The 18,367-nt window shown below is 41.5% G+C and overlaps 1 protein-coding gene across 3 annotated transcripts in view; it reads left to right on the top strand.

The window, feature by feature from the left end:
• Positions 1 to 6,500: 6,500 nt before the first annotated feature.
• Positions 6,501 to 18,367, top strand: part of CCDC57 (coiled-coil domain containing 57) — a 42,095-nt gene continuing 30,228 nt past the window's right edge. For 2 of the 3 annotated variants that reach the window (XM_074922040.1, XM_074922042.1), the window contains exon 1: positions 17,435 to 17,526. In XM_074922040.1, coding sequence (XP_074778141.1) covers positions 17,462 to 17,526 — 65 coding nt within the window. In that variant the 5' untranslated portion in view covers positions 17,435 to 17,461. Of the gene's footprint in view, positions 6,881 to 13,907; positions 14,011 to 17,434; positions 17,527 to 18,367 lie in introns of those variants that run through there. The other variant, XM_074922041.1, reaches the window with a different exon arrangement.

Below are 18,367 nucleotides of genomic sequence, written 5' to 3'. Positions count from 1 at the left end.
GGCTCAGCCACGCCCACGCTCGCGCCACCACGTGACTCCGTCCCGCCGCCACAGGTTGGCGCGCGCAGGGGCTGACCCTCCGCGTGCGACCCGGCCCCGCCGGCGCGCGGAGGCCTCGGGCCGGGCCGGGGCCGCGTCCTGCCCGCGGGGAGAGCGGCCCCGGCGGCTCCTGGCGCTGAGGCTGGCTCTTGTGCCGTCGCCTCTGTTCCCGGGAGCGATCACAGTTTCTCCGTTGTATGCTCACGTGAGAAAGAATTTGGTGAGCTTCCTTGCTGTTGGTTTTTTCCCTCTTGGTCGTTTTGATTGTGGTGGCGTGCATGCTGCGGGTGACTTACAGGCTTCCCTCCTCATCCTCCACTGAGGCAGCACCACCTGCGAACATGCCTGCTCCAGCATCTCTCCTGTTACATTCCAACAGAGCGAGCTTTCTGCACTCGTCTGCCGTGGCTCTACTGCTACTCATACAAATGTTGAATTATAAAGTTGGGTGTGTGTCGATACTGCTATTCTTTAGCACCCATTCAAGTTGTGATCGGCTTCTAAAGGGCAGTACAGAAAGCAGCACTCCTTAGGCTGCTCGAGGCTTAGGAAATTCAGGGGTAGGTGCTCTGCTCCAACCCAGTGTATAGGGATGATGGTCTCCCTGTGCTCTGCACTGGTGAGGCTCTGCACCCCTAATACTGCGTGCGGTTTTGAGCCCCTCCCTACGAGAAAGACACTGAGGTGCTGGAGTGTGTCCAAAGAAGAGAACGAGGCTGGTGAAGGGTCAAGAGTACAAGTCTCATGAGGAGCCGCTGAGGGAACTGAAGTCGTTTAGTCTGAAGAAAAGGAGGCTCAGGGGGGACCTTAATGCTCTCTACAACTACCTGAGAGGAGGTTGTAGTGAGGTGGGTGTCGATCTCTTATCCCATGTAACAAGTGATAAGATGAGAGGAAATGGACTCAAGTTGCACCACAGGAAGTTTAGACTGAATATTAGGCAATATTTCTTGCCTGAAAGGGTTATCAAGCACTGGCACAGGCTGCTCAGGGAAGTGGTTGAGTCACCATCCCTGGAGGTATATATAAGACGTGTAGATGTGGCACTTAGGGACATGGCTTAGTGGTGGACTCGGCAGTGTGAGGTGTATGATTGGATTCAATGTCCTTAAAGGTCTTTTTCAACTTAATGACTCTATGATTCCTACCACCTGTGTGGAGATACACAGGGGTGAACTTCAAACTAGAAGAGGATAGGTAGGATACAGTGTTGTCTTGTTGGTGTTGCACAGAACAGTAGCTTCCAATATTTTAGAAGCTACTTGCTGAAATCAGGTAATACAGAGGAAAAATCTGAAACTCTTGATGCTACAGAAGTTCTTTATTTTCCCTGCACATTACATTTGCTTTGGCTTTTGATTCAATGTTGCTATAGTACCCATTTGTACATGCTTAGGGATTCATTGCAGTAGTGTGCAAAGTTGAGCAAGGCAGGGTAGTTTGATTTGGGTAGATACCGTACAGCCAGTGAGACATATGTTGCTAATCTTAAAGATCAGTAAAACCAGTTTTGAGCTGTTCTACCATTACCCGAATTTAGGCCATTTGCTTACAGGCTAGCTGAAGGCAATTGCAGAAGAGCAAAAAGCACTGAATCTTGTGGAGCTTCTGAGGCAAGCAGTGCAGTGCCTGAGGCACAGAAAATTTGATGGAGTCTAGCTGCTGAAAACATTTTTACATGTCTTTATAGGTAATCTTAGTTCTCTCAGAAAAGGAAGTATGATCTCCACTGCCAGTCCCAAAGGACTGGAAAACTTACAGTTTTTGAGAGGGAGATAGTTTTATTTGCCATAACCCCACCCTCTGTAATTTCTTAAGGGGGACAGTTCCATCCTGCAAAATCATTTGATTTCTTACAGCACTTTATTTGAATTGCTACATCATAGAAATGTATACTCAGCAGTAGAATTTTTAATTCAAACCTTAAGAGATACATACTTTGTGAAGATATTTTCAGGATGGACAGAGGTACCTAGGAATGGAGAGGAGTAACAGTGAATGTGAAGTTTGGTAAAATGTCTAAACCATCAGTATCTTTTATAGCTATTCAAATGATATAAGAGGCTAGATAAGGAAAGAAGTATTAACCAAACATGTTAAAAAATCAAAAAAGAGGACTGGTGTGTCCTTCACATCTGTCAACATTGCCCCTACTAAAGCCTCCATCTCTCTGCCACCTAGTCAGCAGAGTGCAACACACGCTCTCTAGTTATCTTTCAGCTGTAGAACACTCACACCATTTAAGAGGTCAGTGGGTTTTTTTGTAGAGGCAGTAGAGTGTCACTGCAGTTGGTCTGTTTTTCAGAAGTGGATGTCCATAGGCACAGACCAGCTGCTGAGTAAACTGACTGGTGGTCTGTGGTCTCACTTTTGTAGCTGATTACTCCTATTGTTTTTGGAGAATGCATTTTCTGAAAGAGATGTGTTCATAGAGGGTGACGTGCCAGGGTAAGTGACAGCCCCCAACATCATCCCCCAGATCACTGGGTTTGATTCAGTATTCAACAAAGCAGTAGTGTAAGTGAGCAGAACACAGGGTTGCTGTGCTTGCAGAAGGCTGCACAGAGTCTGGATAACCTCATAAACACTTGGAACTGAGATGAAGGCACAAAACCTCTGTCTGTTAGGTGGAGTTACGTTGCATGTGTTCAAGCATTACATATGCTGCAGTACACTTTTGAGTAGAGGGAATATTCAAGTGCAGCAAGGAGAACTCAAAACACAGTGACTTAAGGCATCTAACTATGAAAAGAGCTTTTTGAAAAATTTTTCTTTACAGTTACAACTGAATTTTAAAATTTTCTGCATCTTTGTATTGTTTATCTGTAAGTATGCCACTTGTTACAGATGTTCTCAAAATGTTGTTGAACCCGTGAGGAATCATTAAATAGGCAATTTTTTCATCCAGAGTAGACTGTGAAGGTCTCAGTTTAGTTTCTCACTAAATGAGATTCTTAATAGGAAAGTATAATGCTGGATTCCACCAACCCTCCACTAAAAAGTCCTTCACTCCATAATTTCTTACTAGTTTCCAAATAAATAAGGATCCTGGTGTGTTCTTTATTTACATATTTCATTTGACTTCGTTATTTTTTATTTTGTGTCTTTGCACCAAGGAAGGCTAATTATGTCTACTGAATAGAAGGGGACATTGCTGGGTCATGGTCCAGCAGGACCCTCAACTTTCCAACTGGCTGGCCCTCAGGTGCATGATGTTATTCTTCACCAGGTGTAGGACTTTACATTTTCCTCTGTTGAGCTTTATGAGATTCCTAGGTTGTTTCCATTAAAAACAGAGTGATGTAGTGAATCTCTGTTTGCCATCCACAGCAGTAAAGACAGTCAGAGAATGCTAGAAATTTTTGCCTGATCAGGCTTCGAAAAAGGCAGAAATGGCTGGAATACTGTTGTTACGGAGTAACCCTAGAAAGAGGGTAGTTGACATAGGATAAAGCATCCTTGCTCCAGAACTTAGGGCTTCTGATGGCAAATGTCTTCCCTTGCACCTCCTGAACTTTAGAAATGCTTCTGTGTATCGTACAGAGACTTGGGTGGTTGCTGCTTGCTGTTCCAAATTCCAGCCATACTCTTTGCTTTCCTGCAGTTTGTAGGTGAGTGCCAAATATTACCTTAAAAGTGCCCGTAAACATTTATTCTTATTAAGCTTTTATAAATGTTTTGGTTTTAAGGCTGTTTTCTTATTTGCACTTGAATGGAGTCTGTTGTATCATTACACATTTTCACTGCAATGTTTTTAAGAATGTTAACAGTAACATTGAACGTTTCAAATGGTTTCATACACAACTTAACTGTGCACTGTGCAATGCACACACCTCTGCCTTTGATTCAAAAGGTAAATGTAGCAGATCATGTTGTACAAAGAACCCTTGTAAGATATTTATTGCAGAAAAGCCGGTAATATTCAAAGTTGAGGTTTCGGTAATTTTGAGTTTGTTTCTAAAGCAAGTATGAAAATAAGGTCTTTTTATATGACTCTCAAGATGCAGTTGAAGAACATGAACTGTACCTACAAAGTTGCATATAGTCTTCAAAAATATTAACCCATGGTTGTTGTACAGGTAGACATGGAAAAGAGAGACATGGAAATCAAATCCCTCTAGCCTGGATGAAACTGGAATTTAAATGTGTCATTTAGTTCCTAAATAACAGCACCCAAATTTCAGAATGGATCAGAAATGCCTCTGGAGTCCTTTGCAAGCTGTAAAGTAGGCCACTTTTATTTAGAAGATCATGTTTGTATACTGTATACCAAATACATTTCTCAGGGTTCTGGGGAAATAAGTTTATTCATTTGAAGGAAAGCTGCATTGGAAAAACAACTTTTCTGAATCACCTTTTAATTTTTATGTTTCATCAAAGCAGACTATGTCCATATTAATTTACTGAGTGTCTGCATGATATTTCCCATAAATCTGTTCCTCTGTCCAGGTAGGCATCTTTGGAGTGTGCCATGGCTCACATGTGGCCTGTGTCTAGGAACGACTTTTCCATAGAAACAAGAATGAGGGTGGCAGTTGTGTAATCCTGGGTCTTGTCTTGTTATGGGCCATGATGAGTTGGACACAGCCTTTGGGCATACTACTAGGCTCCAAAGCACTTCTGTAGCCAGGATATAGCCTGTTTTTCCTCTCTAAAATACAGCATTTTCAGAGGGTGGGTCCAAAATTTTCTTTCTTTCTTTGTGAAGCTGCTTCTACGTGTTGCTGTTTCACAGTACACTGATGGGGCCAAAGACTTGTATTCAGAAGCTCTGACTCTGAAGGTGGTTCAAAAGGTGGCTGAAATCTACCTTTAGCCTAAATCTACTGAACTCGCTAGTGTTTGGTAAGAACAGAAAATGTGTCTCTTCTAAATTCTTGTTCATTTTTGCTAAAAGGGAAAAAGGTTTCCTTTCATTTCCATCTATGGAACCAGGATATTTCCTTCATTTAGTTTAGGTATATACAGGTTTTCTACACTGATGGCAAAATCCATGTTGTGTAGACTGTAATCTTTTTGACTCACCATTAAGATTAAAATTTACCCTTTTCGGGCACTACTGAATCACTAGAAGCCGACAGTTAGTCATTTGAGGAACTGACATGCATTTAGCTACGTCACTAGGGACTGTCTGGAGGTACCTTGGAGAAAATGACAGCTAATTTGAAAGGAGCAGGGGAGGGTGAGGAAGGGTTGCAAGAGATAATGTAGTTGATAGGTTAGGCAGCTCTGGGGCAAGACGTAAGGAAAAGGAGTATGCCACCAGTCAGCCTGGTATATGGATTTAGACATTTGCCTACTATGTATTGATTCTGATGAGTGCTTTGAGAGGCCCACTGCAGAGTATAAATTATGCTGGGACTTGGACCATAATTTTTGTGTGCTCAGATCTGTAAAATCATTTGAGGCCAGACTTCACTGTGGTGTTTTAAACCGGAGGTGGTTCATATAAACAAATGAACTAAATCCCTTTAATAATTGCAGTATTGTGAAATTATGTGTAGATAGACTTCATGTAGCTAGATGAAACTCAGCTTTATTTCAAAAGTCAAAGTATTAATTCTGATTCTAGTGTTCAATAATAGTTACTGATTAAAATAAATCCCTCCTTTCTCTAGGTGACATGGGGTTAGGAGATACACTTCTCTGATGACCTAATGAAAGATATCTAAGAACTGCTGATAATATTCTATTTTCTTTAAATTAGTGCATTTCAGATATAATTCATGCAACATTCAGGTTTCTGAAAGGTAGCTCATCTGGCAAAGCTGTTTGGTAGTCCAGAAACATGAAAAAGTGAGACACCATTACAGGAAACTTGCCTCATGACTTCCAGACAAGCAAGTCATCTAGAGTGACTAAGGGAAAATGATGCTTTACATCCTGTTCATGTGGTACGTCCTCAGTCTCACGTAGACAGTGTAGTCTGGTTTAGTCGGCAGATACATTTTTTAATAATTAAATGCCTTGGTAGCGGAACTCCTTTATCTGTGCTGCACGACCTTGTGTTGCAGTTAGCCTCAGCTGCTTTTACAAGCTTTTTGAAGTTTTTCACATGATGCGGTGGGAGTTAAGAGGGGATGGGAAGTTTGTTCCCTGTTTGCTCCCATTCCAAACAGCTCTTCTTGAAAGGGGCCAAGACGCTCCTTCCTGATCTGCGCTAGGGACTAACTGTTTGATGCTATTTATAGGAAGACAGGTGAACAGGCAAGGGGAGTATGAAACAACTGTAGCAGTGTTTTGGGAGGCGGGGGTGTTATGGGAAGAGACCGGCGCTGCAGAGGAGTGCGCATATCCGGGGGGCTGCTGCATGTCACCGGCTCGGGTGGGACGGGGGAGGTGCGGCGGGACGGGCCGGGGGGCGGGGCCGGGGGACGCCCGCCCGGGGCTGGCGGCGGCCGCCGTTCCCATGGAAACGGGCCCGCCTCCCGGCCGCCCGCCGCCCTTCCCGAGGGACGCGGCCGGGCCGGGCCGGGGCTGCACGGCGTGCCGAGCTCGTCCTTCAGAGCTCTCGACGCGGCGCCCGTGCGTCTTGCGCCCTGTTCTCTCTCCGGGCCCGCTGTCTTTCTGCACCTTTCCTGCTACGAAGCGCGCTCAGTGCGCTGCCTCGGTGTCCCAAGCGTTATCTTCGGCTACCGTGAGCTCCTCTCCGCTGCCTTCCTCTGCCTTGGCCTCGGCTGCCTGCCATCTGCTCCTACGCCTCAGAGCATCCGACCCTCTGGGCCCTCCATGGGACTTCTCGCCTCTCCTCCTGGAACCTGCTTCCTGCTTGCTGGCCGTTCCACTGGCAGTGTTTTCTTTCACTCACGCTGGATTATGTCTCTCCCTCTCTGCACTTAAGGTGTACAAACCTCTAGTCCTGCAGGGTACTTGATCCCTGGCTTGCAGTAGCATTCCTTTCTTCCCTCCGTGTGTTGTCCCTTCCTGTCATCCCTGAGGATACTTGCTCTAGGGACTCAGTTTTGGTGTTTTTCATGGTGTGTTTCCCTCTATTTACATTCCTGGACACTCCAGAAGATGTATCCATTTGTCAGTCCCAGGGGAAATTGTTTCTTCCCACTATACCTTGTCTTTTACTTATGCAATCCCTTATGCCTCCTACTCTTGTCTGTCCTACATGATGCCAGAGCCTGGCATCAGGTTATCGTGTACCCCGCATCACAGCCCACCTCATACTTTGCCAGAGGTGTGCCCCTGCTCAGCACCTTACAGCCCGGGTTTCTGTGTTACAGGTCCTTACCCTATCCCCCCCTTCTGCTGTATTTTATCTGTTCTGATCAGACTGTATAATGCATGATGTGTATTTGCTGTTTTATATGTCTAACCTTACTTGTAAAGAGCAAACCAAGTGCTAGCAGTAAAGAAGGAGACAGCACACAAGTGACACTAGCTTGTATCACCGACTGTCATAATTTTTTTCTTGGAACTGTGTTGACATGATTTCCTCTTTTCTTTTTTGCAGCAGTGCTATGGCACAACTGCTTAACAGTGTAGCTGTGGCCTCTGCTAATTGCTTGTCTCATGACTTGCAGCACATAGTGAAACAGCTGTGCTAATACTCAGGTGGTCTTTGTCCGTTAATGCTTCGTCAAGGAAAACAGCTGTGGCTAGAGATACCTAATGTATGGGCTGTGTAGCATTTTCTTTCTCAACCTCTTTTCTGTAGTTTTGAAAGGAAGAGAAGCAATCCTGGTTTATTAGCTCTGCCAGTCTGTTATGCACATCTTATTCTTGATACAATAAGGATATGTTATAAGGATAGCAAGGAAGAGAGAAGCAAGTACCGTTTCTTTATACTTTGAACAAAATTTTAAAGCTTTATACCTCTGACAAATAGGGGTTGTATGGAAGTCTGAAGGTTCTCAAGTATTAGTCTGAAATCTTCTTCAGCATCACCTTGTTCTTCTTATTTGGTGACTGGCTCAAACATGGCACCTAACTTCTTGTTGTTGAAGTAGCATTTTAGTAGTAACAGCTGCAAAATCTCCACCTAATCAGATATGCCAGCCACATTCAGCTGGGTGTGATTTACAGCCAAGCCATCACTTTCCTTTGGTGAAGAGGCTGATAGAGTCTCATTAGGCCCTCACCTTTGGGCAGTAGGAGTACCTATCAGTCACTTCTTTCTGGATAAGCTTGAAGTAAGCGGTTGGATTGTAATGGGTATCTTTGCCGTTTAGGTTGTACGGGTAAGCCGTGCTTTTTTTAAGATGTTGTCATCATGTACAGGTTTACTGTTCTTCTTCTGGCTGTAAGATATCCCGGCAATTGGTGCGATTTATATTTAAAATTACACTGTTATTTCCATTATGGTCCTTATCAAAACTCACTTGCAATTATAAGTACTGCTGCTATCAAAGGCTAAAGGCTCCCTTCTTCCCTATTAAATTGCATTTCTAGGAAATACAGCTCTTTGATGGAAAGTAATATTTTAAAATTACAGGAAGGCTCCTTCAATCATATTTTTATACAAAATGAGTGATTCCTATGTTATATATAACCCAAATTCACCTCAGGATACCACTTTCAGTTTGCCAGTGCCATTAATTTAAGTGAGATGTATGGAGATAGGGAGGAGGGTTGTTTTTATAGGGAACTGTGTGGTGCCTTTTAATTTTAAGATAATTGTAGAGAGATTGTAAAAGAAGTATCATTTTTCTTAACCACCTCTTTCCAAGAGAAGTTGTGACTTCAGTTTGATGATTTCAAGGAAGTAATAGGCTGGAGCTGTGGTCTTGTTTTTGATTCCTTACACAAGGAATTAGACTCTTTTTTTTTTTTTAGACATTATTAGACTCTTGTCTAATAATGTATTGCTAATTTTAGCCAATGAAGCATACGCCAGGTTTTTAAAAAGCACTTGCAAAAGTGTTTTGTTACCTTAATGGGTATAGACTGAGCATAGTTTCTTTTAGTGCATTGAGTCCAGAAAGCATCTCAATAGGCTTTTTTTATCTTTAGTGTTTTTATGATTGAGGTGAAGGGGGAAAGGCAATCAGGTTTTTTTAATATTTTTAGCTGTGGTAGCCATCAGATGCATTTGTAGCAACAGTAGCTGAAAGGAAGATAAAGAAAGAACATACCTATCTTAGCCTTGCATATTACAGGCAAGGAGGCAGTACTGTTCATCAATACCCACAACAGTGACTGTGACAAAAAATACCTATTTCTGCTTACCCAAATGAAGAAGATACTACTTATACCATTTTCTACAAGGCAGCACGATTTGCCAATGAGACATAGAATATGAAGAGAAAACATAATTTTAATTGCCTTAGAAATAGATGTGAAATCTAGGCCAGCAGGGATGAAAGACCACCAGATCATTGTGTCCTCTAGCAGTGTTTGTTATTCAGTGTACCTGGGAAAAGCAAGTTTGATTTTTTTTGTTCTACTTGTCATGTCCAACGATCAGAAACTCATTTTTTAATCCCAGAGAATCAGAGTTGTGTAGTTTGTGAAGAAAAATGTTGTTTGAATTGTGGCATCCTTTAGCATAGAGGTACTGCATCATGTTTGCTGATCTGGAAATCTCTTTCATTTAAAGAGATTAAAGAGCCACTGTTTGAAAGGCGTGCTTGTCTGATTTGTTCTCTGCATCCCTGTGCTTATCCAGATGCGATTATCTGTAACCACTGACACAGAATAATACTGTACAGTGAGAGAAGCCGTATTGACTCCAGAGATTTGGGAAAAATCTCTGGAGAGATCTGAGCAGAAACTACCTTTTTTTTTTTTTTTTTTTTAAACAGTGTTTAGAAATAATGTTTTCTTCTTCTACAGAGTTTATCATTAGATATGAGGCAAATATGGAGAATAAACAATAGCAAGAGATGGAAGTGAAGCAGGTAAAGGGTTTTACCAGTAAAAGCACAACTGCTATGTTGTTTATTTTTCTTTTTAGTTTTAAAGATACAGTTAATATGTTACTGAAATAGAGGTGTTTTCTCATCCCTGTTGGCCTTTCTGAAAAGTAACTTCGAGGTGGATTTAACTGTGGACAGAACAGTAGCTTTGTAATCCCGTGAGTAATTGTGGGAGGACAAGAGAAAAGGGACACAGTAGTTGATATTATTGATATAAAAGAAGGCTGGACTGTGACTTGACTTGTCATAAATGTCTTCAAGAAAAGAGAAATATGCATGCAGCTTACAGTGACTAAATCTTTTTATGCCTCTATTTTCAATCTGTATAAAGAAAGGAGAAAATTATGTTTTCCCACCCCAAAATTTCATGTCATTTCATAACTAATTTGGAAAGTCTTACTCCTGGACAATGCAGTACTATAAGTAAAGGTAAATTCTGCTTCTAGAAGTGGCCAATGCCTGATGGTCCAGGAAAAACTTTGCAATTTAAATTTAAAATTCACTGGTAATTAATTATCAGCTATGCAGTAAATTGGGAGTGACGAGATACTTGATTTGTATTAGCTATCAGTCTTAACTGTCTTCTATCAGCTCCTGGTTCAGATTTATAGTAGTGTTTCACATGGAGAGAGAACTAAATGATCTCCTTCAGTGAGAAGGGAAAGAGCTACATGCAGTTTCTGTGTCAAAAGAAAATGCTGCAAGATGTCAAAAAGCAGCTCCAAGACATGCATGAACAATTTAACAAATTTAAATAAGATTTAGTCTATAACCTAAGAATTTTAGAAGAGAGAAAAAGTTAGAACACAATGATGTCACAGTCATTCATCTGAAAACATCTGAAAATGCTAAACAGGCAGAGATTAGTGATCTTAGAGTACAGCTGGGTAAAGTGGAGCACATGCTCATCAAGGAAAGAAAAAGACACAAACTTCATTATCGCTGTCGATGACATATTGAAGAATGTACATTAGAGCTGGAATGGTTTTGCAGGTGAGATGTGACTTCCTTAGAATAGTATGCAGGAAAAAAGAAATTTAGGACATATTTGGATTGGGATAAATCAGTAACATCATTCACAGATGTTAGCACTTTGAGCATGGAGATATGATTATCTGTTCTGACAGGAACACCTAGAACGTGAACAGAGTGAGGACTAAAAGAAGTTACTTGGGCTATTTTTACACCTCTTACATCTTGGTTTCCACAGTGACTTGTCTGATTTCTGGCAATGTTTTAGAGAAAAGGATAGTATTAAGTGAAAGTGAGGATGCTTTTAAACATACAGCATGTCCCTACATAAGGGTGCATGTTGGGGGGATGATATGACTGGGTGGAGATGGTATAATTATAAGGGAAACATAGTGTGGGGAGCAGAAAATGATTTGTCAGAAGGGAATGCTTTTTCCTCGGGTGCTGAAACACTTCTGGGAAATGAGATGAATCTGAAAGTGGTGTGATATGTCACCTGTGTGTTATATCAAGATGCACTTGTCTTCTGTGTATGTGAGGAGACAAATGATAATGGTATCAACCGTTTTCAATAATATATAATTAACAATAATAATATGTAACAATTAACCGTTGTCAATAATAGGGCTACTAGACATTAGTTGCTATACTGTGCTGTGGATTCCACACAAATGGTTCAGCCTTTCAACTATTTCAAGCCTTTGCGAGCTAATCATACGATAGGAGTTGGGTTTGTGCACTCTTAAATACATTTTTTCCCACCTTCTCTGGTAGACCTCTGTGAAGGAAAGAAGTCTTGTTGGGGCAAATCCAGTCACAGGACCAATATTTATGACTGATACAACCAATTAAAAGATACAGCCAATTAAAAGGTGAAGATAGCTGAAGCCATGCACATGTTTAGTTTGGCCATTCTCACTAATTTTTATTATTCTTTTTATGGACTTCTAAACCTTGGGGGGAGGGTAAATGCTTGTTTCTTGATATCTGTCACCCCCTTGCTCTTGTTTAATATAACTACTGTCTTCAGATATAGCAGCATCTTTGGGATTATTCTGTGTTTAAAATCATAACTGCTGTACAGTGTTCTGGGTCACGCTGCATTTATAACATAGAGATGGCTGAATAAGTTTTAAATACCTTTTTTTAGTTATTAGAAGTGATATGGAATTCCTTGAAGGCCATTAACTAATTGATAGTACTGTAGTTCTGGAGCATATGCAAATTTATTTAAAGCCAGTTCAAGAATTTTGTATAGAGCATATCCTTTGGGAATGGAAGGAGGAGTTTGAGTCTTTTACACCCAGTATTGCCTCTTTGCCAGGCTGGACTGGATACTGATCTCTGAGCAGTACAACAAATATTCTTCTGATCTGCCTTGCCCTGGAGAGTTGTGGGATGAACAAGGGATGTGTAAAAGTGCCTGTCTAGACTACACTGAGACAACAGTTCTGTTAGACTTCCTTTATGTGCACAAGTGTTGGCTATAGGATTCAGAGTAATTCAAGTGAAGTGTAAATTTAAAGGCAAAAATCTGGCAGAATATGAAAGTGAATATGCATTTAGGTGTTTGTGATTATCCAGTTCTAGTTTGTGGTTCTGTCTGCGTAGTTATTATATGATCAACCTTATCTAACCAAATGGAGTGGCCATTCAGCTACATAAAATAACTGTCATAGAGAGTTGAAATAATCATAAGGTTGCAGAACCGCACGGTATCAATCCAGGTCTGTTTGGCCATGTAACAGACTGCACCAAGCCTGTTGAATCTTGCAGGGAGGAATCCAAAGTTTGAAAAGGTTCAGTGTGTCGTTACAGAACTTAGTGGTCATGGTAGCAGTATCAGCTCTTCAAATTGGTTTGAAATGCTGGCCTTACTGGTATTCTTCCACTCACTGTATCTCAGAGAAACTTTACTGGGGGGAGGAGAGGAAAAGATACAAAGCTACTTCTATTTTTAAATGTATTTAAAAGATCGGATTTCTGATGGGCAACCCTTGTTTTGCAATTTCTTCTCATTAACAGAAATTAATGGGTGGAGGAGGAACTCATACTGAAGTGGAAGTATTTCACTACATTTCAGTGGATCCTCAATATTTTGTATGCAGCTAACTTTTGAAGTATAGTTTTGAGAAATGGCATATACTGTTATAATTGGTTTCAACTGACTTATGAGAAAAAATATTATGGTGACTGTTACTTTAGGAAATTATAGCATCTTGTATTTATAGAATCATAGATTGGTTTGAGTTGGAAGGGACCTTAAAGCCCACCCAGTGCCACCCCCTGCCCCGGGCAGGGCCACCTTCCACCAGCCCAGGTTGCCCAAAGCCCCGTCCAACCTGGCCTTGAACCCTGCCAGGGAGGGGGCAGCCACAGCTGCTCTGGGCAGCTTGTGCCAGGGCCTCACCCCCCTCCCAGGGGAGAATTTCCTCCTTAGATCTCATCTAAATCTCCCCTCTGTCAGTTTAAAATCATCACCCCTTGTCCTATCCCTCCCCTCCTGATGACGAGTCCCTCCCCCCTTTCCTGCAGCCCCTTTCAGCCCTGGGGGGCCGCTCTAAGGTCTCCCCGGAGCCTTCTCTCCTCCAGATGAACCCCCCAACTCTCCCAGCCTGTCCTCACAGGGGGTGCTCCAGCCCCCCAGCATCTCCGTGGCCTCCTCTGGCCCCGCTCCAGCAGGTCCGTGTCCTGCTGTTGGTGCCCCAGAGCTGGACCCAGCCCTGCAGGGGGGTCTCCCAGAGCAGAGCAGAGGGGGAGAATCCCCCCCTTGCCCTGTGCCCACCCTGCTCTGGGTGCAGCCCAGCACACGGGGGGGGCTTTCTGGGCTGTGAGCACAAGTTGCTGGCTCACAGGCAGTTTTCCATCTGCTAATACCCCCAAGTCCTTCTCCTGGAGGCTGCTCTCAATCCACTCATCACCTAGCCTGTATGTGTTACGTGTTACTGTTCAAAAACTTTTACATATATGTGCCTCATTAGGTCTCCAGAGATGTGCTTCAATGGAAATTTGTTTTATTTTTGTTTATAGCTCTAGGAACAGTCACGTAGATCAACAGCATGAGGAATATGTGAAACATCACATGGAGAGAAAAACCCAAGAACTGGAAGGAGAGCTTGCTTGTCAGAAACAGGTATAAGAATACAGAGAAGCAATGTTGTGTTGCTCTAGTGCCATCTAGCAATCCTCTTTTCAATTTTTTTTTTTAGTTAGAATTTAAAACTGCTGTAGTTGTATAAGCTTTTAAATTTTTTCCTTTTTTTGCTTAAATTGGTGAGATTTGTAATGATGGTTCAGAAAATTATGCACTACTTGTGTAGTAGCTATTGCTTGTCTGGAAGCTGCCCCTTGTAAGGAACTGTTAAGAATGTGTTTAGCAATCTGAGATTGTGTAAGATTATTTTGTGTAGACAGCACACTGCTAAATTTGTTAACCTTGAAACCACAGGAAAGGTCAGCATCTAGAAAGCAGAGGCAGCCTTAAGCAAGATGGGTAAATGTTACATTGTTTGTCGTACTCCTAATTACAAGTTGCTTCCCCCTCCCCCTTCTGACTCCTATATTGCTGTCATTTCATTGTAAAAACATAATCTTACTAACAGTGAAATCTGACCTTCAACTGTGATAGTTTAGGAGGGCATTACACCACCTCTATATTACGAATTTAAAGAACAAAACCTTCCTTCTTTGTTTTTGTACAAAATGTATTTGATATTAAAATGACTTTTAATTATTTACATATGAATGTGTTTAATTGTTAGAATTAGAATGATTCCTTTTTGGCCTGACAACCAAGCCAATATATAATGTAAATGGAAGTGGTGAAAGAGATTGTTAGGCAGTTACATATTGCACCCAACACCTGCCAGTCCACATCTCGCTGCCCTCAGTATAGTGGTCCTGCTGAAAGAACCTGTCATCCCAGAGTCTTTTACCTCCCCGAAGGCAGTTTATGAACCTACCCAAAGGAGTATGAGCACTTCTCACTTGAACAATAATAACTGGCTTGATTTAGAAATTGTGTTGCGTGGTTAAACTGTAATGATAAAGCTGGTTGACTGTTGTTCCGCAAGCATAAGGGCATTCCATCTAATACACACTATACCTTGTAACTTTTTTTTTCCTCCAGTGTGGTATCTCCATTGTTTATGACTTGCAACTAAAGAAGCATCTCTTACATGCTTGGCTTTGGGTCTCTTTGCAGTCATTTCCCTTAACCTAACAGATGATATTGCATCAATTAGCCAAAATCCCTTGTGACCTCATCCTCTTGTTTTCAAGTTTCAGTTGTGATTTATCAGTTGAACTTCTGGAAGTAGTAACTCAGAAAGACTTTTAATACAATCTAGGCACTTGAATGTCCACTCGCTGCAGCAGTTCAATTTCTGGAAAATCCATGGCTTCCTTATGAACAGTTTTTCATACATGTATAAAACATTGCTGTTGTGAAGAATGAGTTTCACGCTTCTTCAGTGGTGTCTTCACTGGTGTCTCTAATTTCTGTGCTTTGGACTCTGAATAACTTGCAATGTTACTTCAGAAGAATTTCACACCAGAAGCCAGGGGTATTTGTGGTATGCATCTCAATTTCATTCATAGTGACTGGGGTTTTTCCTACACAACCAGAAACTATATATAGGTCTTTGAAAGGCCTGTCTCATCCTTCTAAGGCTAGTAAGGAGGAGTTCGCTCTTCTAAAATTTGTATTCGCTGCATGTGCAGTCTTTGCTAATCATCATCCAACATTACTTTGGCTGATCCTCTTGTGCCTGTGTTCACTTGCTTCATGGTGGTATCTGATTGCTTAATAATTCAACAAACCAAGGTGTATAGATAGAGGGTGTGAAAAAAACCCTCACATTAAACCAGCTTATAACATTGGGCTATCAGAAAGAGGGCTTGTATGCCTAAAAGATAGCCAGCTTTTTCCAGCTGTGTTGATTTTTGTCCAATTAAAGGACTTCTGCCTACAGACTTTACTTTGACAAAGGCATATGAGGGTAGCAAAAGGTTGTGTGGCCATTATTGGTATCCACGTACTCCTGCATCTTGATTGACACAACTGGAGTTTAGTTTCTTGGTTTGTTTTCTTGCCCTGTCTTCGGCCTTCTTTAAAGGACACCACTGTATTAATGGACCTCAACCCACTTTGTATTACTGTGGTCTTGACTATAAAGATTGAACGACCAACTGCTGTTGGCTCTCATGAGACCCTACCTGCAGTACCTTGTTGAGCTCTGGAGCCCCTGACATAAGAAGGGTATGGACCTGTTGGAGCAACTCTAGAGGAGGCCACAAAAATGATCCAGGTGCTTGGAACACTTCCCTTATAAGAACAGGCTAAGATAGTTGGGGGGTTCAGCTGGAGAAGAGAAGGCTCCGGGGAGACCTTAGAGCGGCCTCCCAGGGCTGAAAGGGGCTGCAGGAACGGGGGAGGGACTCGTCATCACGGGGGGAGGGATGGGACGAGGGGTGACAGTTTTAAACTGAGAGAGGGGAGATTTAGATTAGACATAGGGAAGAAATTCTCCCCTGTGAGGGGGGTGAGGCCCTGGCACAGGCTGCCCAGAGAAGCTGTGGCTGCCCCCTCCCTGGCAGGGTTCAAGGCCAGGCTGGATGGGGCTTTGGGCAACCTGGGCTGGTGGAAGGTGGCCCTGCCTGGGGCAGGGGGTGGCACTGGATGGACTTTAAGGTCCCTCCCAACCCAAACCAATCTATGATTCTGTGACTCAGTATGAATAAAGGAACTACAACTGCATGTGTACTTATTAAATGTAAATTTGCACATACTGTTTACTCTGTGATATGCAGTATACTCTGATAGTACTTTAGAAGAAACCTTTAATCTTTGCAGTTTTCAGACTTGAGTGCTTGATTAGGTATCTCTAGTACTGCTTCAGCTTCTAATACTGTTTGCAGCTGTATCTAAATATAATAGCTCTCAGTAGGCCTCGTGTGCTAGATGCTATTATATCTTTTTCTTTCTTTACAAAACATATTGTCTATATTGAGTTATGCATTTTATATATATATATATAATTCGCACCTGAATTTGAGGTGGAAGTGTTAAGGGAAGGAGAGGTCACCTGCAGTCATTTCCCCCATGTATTAATGAAACCAGGAAGTCACTGAATAAAAAACCTGTGTAAAAGGAACTTTAGGCAGAGATAAGGATTAATGTTAATGTAGGTAATAGTTGTAGGAAGAGGCTACAAAATGGATATTTAGCAGTAATATGGGAGTAGAAATCTCAATAACAGCAGAGGTTGCAGGTTATGGAGAAGGTGTTTTTAAGTGCTTTGTTGACCTAATGCTTATATGGTAAAAAAATGTTACTTACAAATTTTAAAAAAACCCAAAACAACACAAACAAATAAAAGAATCACACAGACCCAAAAACCCCACCTCACAACTTTCTATAGTATTTTGTTTCTGGAGCTCTTAAAAAATAAGGTTATATCAGCCTCTCATTAGAATTCTTAAGTCTCATTCTTCTCCTTTTTGAGGTGAAGCTGCTGACCAGAGAACTGGAGGCACTCAAAGAGGGTGGAATACAAACAACAAAATCACTGCAAACAGCAGAAATGTTTGGTTTGAGACTGGAGAAAGAAAAGCAGTTCAATGATTTTGTTGCTGTGAAAGATGCTTGGTATTGTATAATTTTGTTTATAATTGAAATAAACTTCTTTTCACAGACTCTACAGTTCCACAACACTTTTAACTTACTCTTTTTCACATACTCTTAGTTCAGCAACATCTTGAGACGGGGTACGTGAATTAATTGATCTAGTAATATATATTGTTGCAGCAGCAGGAGGTAACCCTTTGTATGAAGTATTTGCTAAGTCGCATGGATTCCAGTTAATTCTGCTACATTCTTCCTACATGTAATCTGTCTCACTTCAAATAAAGTTTTACCTTAGAAGTTTTAATGGTTCAATGGTATCTTCTGCCTTTACTGCAAAAAGCAGTACCTCTTCCAAGCAGTAAATACAATGAAAAAGCTTAGTTCATTCCACTTCCAGAGTGTGTGGCTAGTTTTGGTGTATCATATTTCCACACTTGATTTGAATCCAGTAAGTCCAGTTATGTTCAGTCACAACTTTATACTTTCTCAAACAGCTACAGACAGATTGTGAATATAGTGACAGAAAACAACTCATTCATACAAGAGTATTATTGGGGTGTTTATCTTTTATGTTTTACTCATCACTAGTTCAAACTTAAGAAATAAGACTTCCTCATAGTTAATTATGGTTTCTTCTGGGGTTTTTTTAAATCCTTTATATTCAAAATGTTGGATATATTTTGAAAATTTATATGCAGGTCAATTTCAGAGGGTAAGAACATTATACAACTATTACTTGCATATCTGGTTTTTTATTTACTGTTAGATTTGAGTTTTCTGTAAGCACTATTTGGTGTTTTTTTCTAACTCACTTCTGTCTTATTTTAAACCTGATCTCTCCTTTGGTGTGAGTGCATGCTCA

The sequence above is a fragment of the Athene noctua genome, chromosome 18 (genome assembly GCF_965140245.1).
Source record: "Athene noctua chromosome 18, bAthNoc1.hap1.1, whole genome shotgun sequence".
In the NCBI taxonomy this organism is placed as follows: domain Eukaryota; kingdom Metazoa; phylum Chordata; class Aves; order Strigiformes; family Strigidae; genus Athene; species Athene noctua.
Note: the sequence above shows the minus strand (reverse complement) of the source record. Positions and strands in the feature narration are given on the sequence as shown.